Source organism: Lycium ferocissimum, unplaced genomic scaffold (genome assembly GCF_029784015.1).
Source record: "Lycium ferocissimum isolate CSIRO_LF1 unplaced genomic scaffold, AGI_CSIRO_Lferr_CH_V1 ctg11, whole genome shotgun sequence".
NCBI classification, from domain to species: Eukaryota; Viridiplantae; Streptophyta; class Magnoliopsida; order Solanales; family Solanaceae; genus Lycium; species Lycium ferocissimum.
Window position 1 is genome coordinate 134,893 of NW_026713599.1, and position 12,581 is coordinate 147,473.

The following is a 12,581-nucleotide window of genomic DNA, read 5'->3' on the forward strand; positions in this document are numbered from 1 at the left end:
TTTATGACCCTACCTGCTTACCTTATTATAAGAAGAATATTAATCTTCATCAGACATTTCACAGTCCGAATCCCACTTGGATCTAAATCTCGTGTTAGATTGTACACCATATTCTACCCTATGGTAACGTATTTGTATCCAATTGTTCTCTTCGCGAAAGCGATTAAGAGCAAAATTAAACTCTTGTGGAGTTCCACGAGGCATTGACATAACACGCTTTTTTGGGCGTTTAAGCCCTACTGAAGCTAACTTTTGCTCCAGTGCTTCAGCCTCCCTAACACGCCAATTCCATTGCTCTCTCATTGTTTTATTGTATTCTTGACTGAATCTTTTGTTAGGGTTATTTGAGTAATGAAAATCATCATCATCTAGTTCGCATGTCCTACCCATTGCTTCGAATATGCTTGTTGGGGTAAAACATGTAACAGAATCAAGATTGCCAAATTGGGTGTAGAATGTCATGATAACTTGTTTTAAAGTGAATACTAGTTGTTTGTCAATCATGTTATATATAATCGCATTTTTTTACCGTTTTATTTGAATTTAATTCATAATGCGCAACATTTCAACGCGCGCAATATAACATGATTTGACAACACATCATGGTTGAAAATTACAAAGCCTTTTTTATCACACATAAATGACCGATTTGACAACACATAATGCATGCCAATTTCAGTTTTTTTATGACACCCGTGCTTGATTTGACAATACATCATGCATGCCAATTTTAGCTTTTTTATGACATATAAAGGACAGATTTCACAATATAATCTTTGCATTATTTGACCGTTTTATTAGACATTAATTCATATTGCGCAACATTTTAATGCGCAATACAAGTGTATTTACACCCCATGCATCCCAAACTTACTTTGGAGTACTTTACAACCCCTAAAACGACGATCCAAATGTATATGTATACTTGATGTAATGAGCCGCTATTATTGTACGCTAAAAAAAATATTAAGTTCTATATAAAGTATTTATATTCCGACATTTTGAAACGTGACTAATCTTCGGTCAAAGTACAAAAAAAACTTAAAGATAACAAGTTTCCATACTTACTTCGAAGCACTTTACAACTCCTAAAACGACAATCCAAACATATATGTATACTTGATGTAATGAGCCGACATTATTTTACGCTAAAAAAAAAATTAAGTTCTATATAAAATATTTATATTCCATTGTTTTGAAACGTGACTAATCTTCGGTTAAAGTACGAAAAAAAACTTAATTTTGAGTTTGATTTCCAAAGAACAAAGATTGGGGTCGGGGAAAAGAGGATTTTCACGACGTATTCGTGCTTTAAAGGACCAAAGTGTAAATGTACACTTTTAGCCCTTTCACGCACGCATTCCGTGCGAAGCCTAGTTTTTTTTTTTTTTTTTTTTTTTTTTAAGGGTTAGTTTGGTTCCAAACGTTATTTTTTGGATTAAAAAAATTCCGGGCTCGAATTTCTATGATAGTCTCAAATTAATAGTAACTGAATTTATAGTTAAAAACTTAAAAATATATATTTAATAGATAATGTACAGGATTAACTAAAAGTTACTGAATTTATGTGAATTCGTACATTATATTCTACCTCAGTCGGTGTACTCCTGTGATTAACTAAATATTTCGGGTTCAAAGTTTGAACATAAACAATTTAACAGAATCATTTTACGCTTAAAATCAGAATTTCTAAAATATATTTGAGTTACCAAAATGCGTACGGAATATCGGGTGAAAAGCGAAAGATGGAAAATGTTTGCAGCTTGCCACGACCCACAACATCTTTACAAGTCCCTACCACTAGATTTTGCATTGACTAGTCTGTTTTTTCACCCTTCTTTTTATTTATTTACTTTTACTTTCTAGAAATTAGTAAAATTATCCAAGGTAAATTACCAGTCTTGCTAACATCTTGAATCATTTCATTTCTATTCGTCTTTTAACCTTTGACCCATTGGGATGTGAAAATTACTACTACTATATCTCTTTTCTCATTTACTTGAAAATATTAAATTTACTTTTGGTGACTCGAACAGTTTCTTTTATTACGAATTTGAAATTTTCCACATAGCTTAAGGCATGAAAATTATGATATAAACAAGCATAATACATTTTTATGCAATTTTGAAAGTTGAAATTTCATTTCATAAAATTTTAAAGAATCGATGTTTGCCTAAAATTACACCAAATATTAGTAGTGTTGACCAACGTAATGAATTCCATTATTCTTCTTAGAAAAAGTGTAATGCTTTATTTCAATTTGACTTGCAGCCAACCATTTCTTTATATCTGTGTTGTTTGAAACAAGTACGTGTAAAGTTCAAAGAAGGTTAAAATAACAAACTTGTCATTTTTTTAGATCAAAATTTAGTCAAAAAATTCCCTGCCTCCAAAACTTCACCAGACAGCAGAAGATAGAACTTTTAGAAAGTTATGATTAAAGATCTTAAAACGACGACATTTTTTTCCAATAATTATGAGTGTAATTGAAGTACATTACATTCAAACTTTCAAATTTAGGCAGAAGGTATTAACTATGAGTGTGAGTTTTGTAGAAAGCATAAATCACTCCAATTTTAGTTTAAAGTTTAAAGCTTATCCCAGCAGAATTTGTGAGTTTAGGGTGGGGTGGGGTTGCGGGAGTTTGGGGGGAGGGGGGGGGGGGAATCAAATAAGAAGACAACTTTGATATTCATTATACTTTTAAGTCTAATCTTATCCCCGTATTTAGGACAAAAAAAATAGTCTCAGTTTTGAGTTTAAAGCTTATATGATCACTCAACTTTGGGTAATTGGCCATCACAGTCACTCAACTTTGTTTTGTCTTTCAAAGATCACTCAACTTTGTTTTGTCTTTCAAAGATCATTCAACTTTGGCTAAACGACCTCTATAATCACTCAGCTTTATTTTGTCTTCCAAAAGTCACTCAACTGTGGGAAATTGACCTCTATAGTCATTTTAGCCGGAGATATAATTTCGCTTATATATTTAATAACCTTATAAAAATATAATTTTTTTCAAAAGAATATCTTAAAAAAATTAAAATTAATAATTAAATTTACTTATTTAGGACCCAATTCATCATAGTTAGTGTATATAAACTAAAGTTTAGGATATTATTCATCATTAATACATAAAAATAATGAACTAGACGATATATCTCAAGTGATACTGCAAGGCATAAATAATAATAAAAAATTATATATATATATATATATATATATTTATATTTATTTTTTTAAAAAGAAGAAACAAAATTGCATTTAATTGGATTCGATCCCGCGACCTTAAGGGGTTAAATCCAGCACTTAACTAATGCTCCACTCAATTTTGTTTGACTATGTGTTCCTTCAATTAATATTAGATATAGTTTAAGAATTATATACATAATTTACTGAGTTTAGTAGGGTGACCACGTGTTCACGTGATCCATTTTTCTTACCTAAATTCGCTCCTGCATCTTATCTTCTTCAGACTCCAGTTGTGGGACTATACAGAGTATGATGTTGTTGTTGTAGAGTCGAAGTTGAACATTTTTCCATATTATTATTCGGGTTGTGATTTGTTGATCACTATATTATTCTATCTTTATTTCACAAAAGTCCAGCAAAGAAGTTGGGAAAATTTGAATTGAAGTATGGAAAAAGTTACCGTATACCAAACCAAACGTTACACATGGTCCATACCACTACTATTATTCAAACAACACTAATATTAGTTTAAAAGTAATGGAATCAAAAAAGCCTTTCTTTAATCTCAAAACATTTCGCCGCCAAATTCCTTTTTTCACTATCTTTTCTTTCAAATTTAACCCCAAATTCCAATTTTTAATCTCCTAGCCACTACTCTCTAGGAATGTTCTTCAATACTCATAAGTACCCCTCTACACCCCGCCCCCCCGCCCGTCCCCCCAAAAAAAAAAACTCTACCCCACACACCCCCACGCTTACATTTCTCTATATCTCTATATATACACTTGTATATCTACTCTATTCCTCATTCTTCTCTTCCCAAATTTTCTCTATTCACAACAATCTTTCTAAATTTGCAAAAAAAACTTCCTCAATTTAGCTCAAAGACACAATTTTTATAACACCCATAAAAATCAAGAAATGGCAACTCCTTCAGTTAATACAATTTCAATGCTTGATTCCAACATGGAAATTGATAGACTCACATACGAAATCTTCTCAATTCTTGAAAACAAATTCCTCTTTGGTTATGATGACACAAAAAACACCGTCACCAAAAAAGAGACCAATTTATCAACTCCGTTCACTGAAAACAAAAAAGTCAACACTGGAAAAGTCAGAATTCTCTCAATTGATGCTAGTGGGTCAACTGATGGTGTCTTAGCAGCAAAATCTTTGACTCATTTGGAAACTACCCTTCGTCAAAAAACAGGAAAACCAGATGCCCATATTGCTGATTTTTTCGATGTTGTTGCCGGTTCCGGTACCGGTGGTATACTTGCCGGACTTTTATTTACACGTGGCAATGATGGGGTTCCTTTGTTTACTACAAAACAAGCTTTAGAATTTATTATTGAGAATGGTCGGAAAATTTCCCGGAGTTCCAAGACTGGTATTTTCCGACATGTTTACCGACCAGCAAAAGTGTTTAAGAAAGTGTTTGGTGATTTAACGTTAAAAGATACGTTAAAAGCTGTTTTAATACCATGTTATGATCTTAAAACGGGTGCACCATTTGTTTTTTCACGTGCTGATGCATGGGAAATGGACGGTTGTGATTTCACGATGGCGGATGTATGTGGTGCTACGATGGCTGATCGTGCGGTTGATTTGCAGTCTGTTGATGGTCGTACTAAGATCACAGCCGTTGGTGGTGGAATTGCTATGACTAATCCAACGGCTGCTGCGATTACACATGTTCTTAATAATAAACAAGAGTTTCCATTTGCTAATGGAGTTGAAGATTTATTGGTTGTTTCTTTGGGAAATGGTGACTCGGATTCCGGTACCGGAAACATGACGTCATCACCGGCGACATTTGTTAAGATTGCCGGAGATGGAACTGCCGACATGGTATGTACTCTCAGTTCATGCAAAATAATTTTTAATATGGTCCACATATTTTCTAGGATTTTTATAGTCCACTAAAAAAAATAATACACTCAAACCTCTCTATAATGGCAGCGTTTATCCAAGAATTTCAGATTGCTAAAATATAAATACTGAAAAATCGATTTCGAAGAAAATTAGACCGCTACAATGAAATGTTGTTATAACGAACGGTAATTAGAGGTTAGACCGTACTAGTATAAGAAAACAAATTAACATAATTAGAAAAAAAATTATATAGCTGACTTCAATTTGCTTAAGATTAAGGTATAATTTAAATGGTAAAAATTTTCTCCCATTAGGTGGTTTTACCAAATTAGTGGATGCATGATCGATGCGGGTAAATAGGCCGGGTAAATATATAATAAAATCACCTTGTTGTAGTATTGTATTTTAATTTGAGATTGATTGAAGGAATAGTAATAATTGATTCCTAATTAGAGTAGTTGGTACTTGGATTTAATGAGATTTATTTAATAAGAACCCTTTCTTTTTGGCATGGGACCTAATTTATTTAGTGCCATTCAAGAAAAAGTAGTACGCATTAAATGTTCCAACAAGGTCTATTTATTTTAATAGTGGTAATGAAGGTTGAGTCACCTAACTATATAGAGTATTATTATTGAACTAGGAACTTTAATTTGGAATCTTTGGATAATATTTTAATTGTTTTTTTTTGTTGACATGACATTCCATATATGGACAAAGATTAATGTCTTTTATATCCAATAAATGCAGGTTGATCAAGCTGTATCAATGGCATTTGGACAAACAAGGAACAATAACTATGTAAGAATTCAAGGAAATGGTATTGTTGGGAAAAAATACCAAATGATTAAAGAGGAAAACAAGAACAAAAGTGAAAGAACGAAGAAAATGGTGGTAATTGCTGAGGAGATGTTGGGTCAAAAGAATGTTGAATGTGTGTTATTTCAAGGGAAGAAACTGGTTGAGAATTCAAATTTGGACAAGTTGAAGATAGTTGCAAGTGAATTGATCAAAGAACAAGAAAGGAGAAAAACTAGCATTTTGCCCCCCTTGATTTTGAAACATGCATCACCATCCCCTAGGACATCATCGGCGACAACTTTGTCCTCTGTTTCGTCGTGTTAACTTAGAAGAATCAGCAAGTTTCAGGTGAAATAGTTGAGGTGTGTGCAAACTGGTCTAAAAAAGAAAAAGACTGGTAATTAGTAGGATAGGCAATCGCGAGTTGAGTTTAGTTGAGTTGAGTTCGAGTTGAGCTAAAGTAGACTTGAAATATGAGCGTGAAGCCACTCGTGATTAACTAAGGCGTGTGAGTTTGATCGAGCTGAGCTGCTAAAAAAGTCCAACAATTTTTTTTTTGTTTCTCCTCTTTGATTTTTTTTTTTTTTAATTTTTTGTTCCAATTCTTGGATTGATTTGTAGTTGCAATGTATATTTAGGAATGAATCAATGTTTATATGTATATGGTTTCAGTAATATGAATGGATTGCTCATTTGAGACATGAGATGGACTTGCTAGATCAAATTATTTCATTTATGATAATTTATACCAGATAATTGACTATGACTTTTCGATATAAATTTAAGAGGCAAACTTATATATTTTCCCTAATTTTTACTCCCTTAAAAGTTTCACATAAAAACACAGGACATCGTAGTTGATGAATTTAAAGAGAGCAAGGAGCAACATTATAATCTTCATGTCATATCTTTGAACAAAAAGTTATGACTCACTAGAGAATTATCATTAGAAAGTATACACTCAAATTAGACATCTTTGGAGCATAAGATTTTGAAGGAGGTTTGCCCAGTAATAAATTGGAGTGTGGTACTTTATTATTATTAACGTTAATTATGTCTTACTATATATAACGTTAATTATGTCTTACTATGTACCCATAAGTTTAACATGATAATGGCACTGATCATGATTAATTTAATGTCATGACACTTTTGACTAATTGTCTCATACTTCTAGGTGAAGCGGAAAGTAGAAGTAAAAAAGTAAGATTGTATTTTTTCTCCCGGACAAAATACAATTACCAAAGTATTGTAATTACCATCTATGACCAACGTCATTGTAAACAATCTCCTTCTCTCTAATAATATGTGGTTTTATTTTACATTTTAATCAAATGAAAAAAAAAAACTCAGTTAAACTCTCTCATAGAAAATAATACTAAAAAAATTAATATATTAATATAGTTGATCTTTACTTGTATTTTCTCGTAATTTGGTGCTACGAAACGCTTTAGCAAAGATTATCTAATCACAAATTGCTTCTCAGTCGGCCAAAAAAATTGCTTCTATAATACTATAAAAGTATTTTGCAGATATTTTTGTCAAATACAATAAACCGCTGATATGTGAAACTACCTTCTGTGAACTTCAGTTGACAAAAAACTTTTAAAAATAAACAAATTACTTATTTAAATAATTAGAAGTAACTTTATATTGAAAAATAAATAGACCTATTTAACTTTATATTTCATTCTCTACCAAAAGCAGAGAAAATTTAAAGGAAATTAGTTATATTCCCTCTCCTTCTCCAACTATAATTCTTTTACGTTTTGCATTTTTGGTCAAATTAAACAAGGATATAGAATTAATGTATTTCCTTTTACTTTCGTTCCGTGCAAGTTTCCAAATACAAAAAGGTTTATAAGATTGAAACTCATTCAAAAAATAATATCATAAATGAAACTAACAACCATATGAACAAAATCCAATTCCAAAACAAATTTGGAATACAAATTATTACTTTTCCAACTGAACTAAGAATACAACTTAATAATTTTCAAAACAAACTAGGAATACAATTTATTAAGTTCCCAAAACACACTAGGAATACAATTTATTAATTTCCCAAATCCACTAGAAAATATGACAGACTATCTCTATATATAAGTTCATTGTATCTAGAACTTATTATAAAGTGTTTTCTGGTACTCGTGTTCCTTTAAAGAACTCAAAGAAATCCCAATATTGTTTTTGTTTAATTTGTTCTTCAATGTAATTGATCGGTCGAAGGAACAATGAGTAGCTCGCATAGTCATTCTTCTACGGATAATTATCATGACAATTATCCATGTTTGTAACAAGCCTATCGGCGTATCCATCGAATTCCAATGGCCCCTATGATCATTCTTCTGGTAGATGACGTCACACATCAGTTGATCATCTGTCCTCTCCGGCTCGTCTACTTAATGATAAGCCCTACCTTTCAAGACATAATTACTCTACGCAATTATCAATCTGTGACGTCTACTGGTGTTATATATATATAATTAGCATGAGTGATAGTGATTCAGTGTATAGGCTCTTAAGGCCAAATGTAACAGACAATATACAAGGCCGGTCCTCTCAAAATTGGCACAATCCTCCACATTATTCTCAGTCCAAGTGAACTAAATGATGATAGTAGAATGATTGAGTTGATTTTATTAATGACTAATAAACGGTCCTCTTCGGCTTGTCAACTAGATGGTGATATTAAGTTTGATGGAATGATTGACCATCATTATCAGATTACCTCTCTAATTTTGACTCTCTGGATAATGATCAAGAGGAGCAAGAGGAGGATACTATAATGGGGTATTTTAAAACAAGAACTCATCATGTTGTTGCACCTAAAGATGGTGTAAACAATAACACAGAAACTGAAAAAGTTATAGATAGAGAATCTGCAAAGATTTGTGTCATATGTCAAGCGGAATTTGAGCATGAAGAGACCATTGGGACACTTCAGTGCGGACACGAATATCATGCAGACTGCATCAAATAGTGGTTGCTAAGGGAAAAAAATTGTCCCATGTGTCGAGCTTCAGTTTTGCCATTCACATCAACTTGATAATCATGTCATTTTAATATGTTTTTGGCTTCTACATGATTATCAAGTTGATGTGAATGGCAAAATTGAAGTTCGACACATGGGCCAATTTTTTTTCCTTAGCAACCACTGTTTGATGCAGTCTGCATGATATTCGTGTCCGCACTGAAGTGTCCCAATGGTGTCTTCATGCTCAAATTCCGCTTGACATATGGCACAAATCTCTGCAGATTCTCTATCTATAACTTTTTCAGTTTCTGTGTTATTGTTTACTCCATCTTTAGGTGCAACGACATGATGAGTTCTTGTTTTAAAATACCCCATTATAGTAACCTCCTCTTGCTCCTCTTGATCATCATCCAGAGAGTCAAATAGAGGCAGTCTTATAATGATGCTCAATATCATCATCTAGTAGACGAGCCAAAGAGGACCGATTCTCAATCATTAATCTAATCAACTCAATCATTATAATATCATCATTCAGTTCACTTAGACTGAGAATACTGTGGCGGATTGTGCCAATTTTGCGAGGACCTGCCTTGCAGATTGTCTGTTACATTTGGCCTTAAGAGCCTATCCACTAAATCACTAAGTTAATTATATATATAACACCAGTGGACGCCACAGATTGACAATTGTGTGGAGTTATTGTGCCTTGACGCTGTGAAAGGTAGGGCTCATCATTAAGTAGACGAGTCGGAGAGGACATATGATCAATTGATGTGCGGCGTCGTCTACTATAAGAATGATCATAGTGTTCCCTTGGAATTCAATGGATACGCCGATAAGCTTGTTACAAAAGTGGATAGTTGTCATGATAATTATCCGGAGAAGAATGAGTATGCGAGCTACTAATTGCTCCTTTGATCGATAATTAACGCTGAAGAACAAATTAAACAAAAACAATGTTGAGATTTCTTTGAGTTCCTTAGAGGAACACGAGCACCAGAAAATAATAAGTTCCTAATTTGTTTTGGGAAATTAATAAATTGTATGCTTAGTTTGTTTTGGGAAATTGTTAAGTTGTATTCCTAGTTCAGTTGGGAAAGTAATAAGTGGTATTCCGAGTTTGTTTGGGATCAAATCTTGTTCATATGGCCGCTAGTTCCATTTATGGTATTATTTTTTGAATGAGTTTAAATCTTATAAACCTTTTGTTTTTGGAAACTTGCGCAGAATGAAAGTAAAAGGGAATACAATAATTTTATATAATTGTTTAGTTTGACAAAAAAAAAATGTAAAAGAATTATAGTTGGTGAAGGAGCGGGAATATAATTAATTTTCCATGAAATTCTCTCCTTTTGGTAGGGAATGAAATATATTAAAAAAATAGGTCGAATTATTTTTGTAGTATTTCAATCGTACAATAACTACTAGTTTAGTAGACTTACCGTTTCTCCTTTGCGGAAGCGGATCTGCAGCAACCACGACTCGTATCACCGGTCATTGGGAATCCTAACAAGATTGATGAACTCCCTTGTTTAGTATTTCAATCGTAAAATAAACACTAGTTTAACAGACTTACGGTTTCCCTTTGCGGAAGAGGATCTGCAATAATCACAACTCGTATCACCAGTCGTTGGTCGTTGGGAATTCTAACAAGACGGATGAACTACCTTGTTTCCACAGCCTAAAACTCCTTCAATGCAGTGATCTCTTCCAAACCCTAGCCGTTCTATTATCATGGAAAAGTTACAACTTAAACACCCATAATGGTGTTTATATAAGCTAGCTTTAGGGTTTTACGTGGAGGAATAATTAATGAGATTGTGGGCCATCTAGCACCCCTTAAGAATGGACCCGACCCAATAATACTTTCCAACAATTTTTATAGTATATAAAGTTATTTCCAATTATTCAAATAAGTTATCTGTTTATTTTGAAAAATATTTTTTGTCAAATGAAGTTTCACAAAATGTACTTTCACATATTAGCAGTTTATTTTATTTGACAAAAATATTTTAAAAATACTTTTATAGTATTATAGAAGCAATTTTTGGTCGATGTATAAGAAACTTGTGGTTAACTAATCTTTGCTAAAACGTTTTGTAGCATCAAATTATGAAAAAATACAAGTAAAGATTACCTCTATAAATATAATAATTTTTTCAGAATATTTACTATGAAGAGTTTAATTGAGTTTTTTCTTTTCATTTGATTAAAATGTAAAATAAAACGACAAATTAGAGAGAAGGGGCATGTTTAGAGGACGTTGGTCATAGATGGTAATTATAAAACTTTGGTAATATTTTGTCCTGGAAAAATATAGTCTTACTTTTACACGAGGTCTTTATCTTATTTAACGGAAGTTTGGTGTTAACATGCTTGAATCCAAGATACTCCCTCAGTTCACTTTTATTTGTCTACCACGGACTTTACACAACTCTTGAGAAATAGTAAATGAAGTCTTTAATTTATCATAATACCCATATTAATTGGTGCATATTTTTAATGATCTGAAAAAATGATTTGAAATGAGTAATTAATACCATGGGTAACAAAGGGAAAAAATTGTTTTCTCTTGATATGTTAAAAGTGACAAGTAAAAGTAAAAATCTATTTTTAGAATACTGGACAAGTAAAAGTGAACGGAGGGAGTATCTCGTACTCCATCCGTCCATATTTACTTATCCACTATATTAAAAATAAATGTCCACTTTTACTTATTCAGATTGAAAAACTAAGAGACAATTTACCGTTTTATCTTATTTTACGCATATTATTAAGTAGTATAACTATTTCCAATTCATTTCCTAACATATAATAATTACGGGTAATATAGTAAAATTACCATTTTACGCATTGCTTCTTAAGGGATGTCCAATTCAAACATGTACAAGTAAACAGGAACGGAAGTAGTAATAGGATGGAAGTTGAGGTGGATATAGGATTTGAAGATTATATTGTCTTACAACGATATCGAATCAATATATAATTAATAATTCAGTTCGCAATCAAATATTTATAGATTGTTTAGTTGATTTTTTAATATAAATATATAATTTGAACAAAAGTTATTGAATAGCGTCAAGTCAGTGGCGGAGTCAGAATCTTCATTACGAGGGTTCGAAAATATAAAGATGTTAACACACAAAAAAGCCAAGGGGTTCAACATATATATATATATATATATATATATATATATATATATATATATATATATATATATATATATATAATGTATAAATTAACCTTATATATACGGTGTGAATTTTAGCCGAAGAGAGGTTCGGATGAACCCACTCGCCCCAACCGGCTCCGCCATCGACTTCAATTCATAATTTCTAGGCTAGGTCTACCCTTGTATAGAAAGTGCAAACCAGGGCCGCCGGATTTAGAATTTGAAATTTATATGTTTCTACAACAATCTCAAGTTAATATATAATAATAACTAAATTAACAATCAAATATTTATAAATATTTACCTTTTTATAAATATAAATATATATAGAAGGCCCAGACAAAAGTTATCAAATTCAGTCATGCAAATTAATATACAAGACACAAGGGAAATGTATGTGTGGACATAAGATTACAAATGTGCTGATTTGTGAAAAAGAAGATGAAGTTTGACACAGCAAAGAGAAAAAGATATATGGATCTGCTTTTATTAATATTTAAAATTGATATGTATCTCCACATGTCCGGTTTAAGTTTCTCTGTCGGTGTAAAGTAAACTTAC

The 12,581-nt window shown here is 32.1% G+C and overlaps 1 protein-coding gene across 1 annotated transcript; it reads left to right on the forward strand.

Moving 5' to 3' along the window:
* Positions 1 to 3,985: 3,985 nt before the first annotated feature.
* LOC132041638 (patatin-like protein 3) lies at positions 3,986 to 6,572 on the forward strand. Its single transcript, XM_059432340.1, has 2 exons — positions 3,986 to 5,046; positions 5,821 to 6,572. Exons 1-2 carry the CDS (start codon positions 4,114 to 4,116, stop codon positions 6,193 to 6,195), a joined length of 1,308 nt encoding a protein of 435 aa, XP_059288323.1. The 5' UTR covers positions 3,986 to 4,113; the 3' UTR covers positions 6,196 to 6,572.
* The last annotated feature ends 6,009 nt before the right edge of the window (positions 6,573 to 12,581 follow it).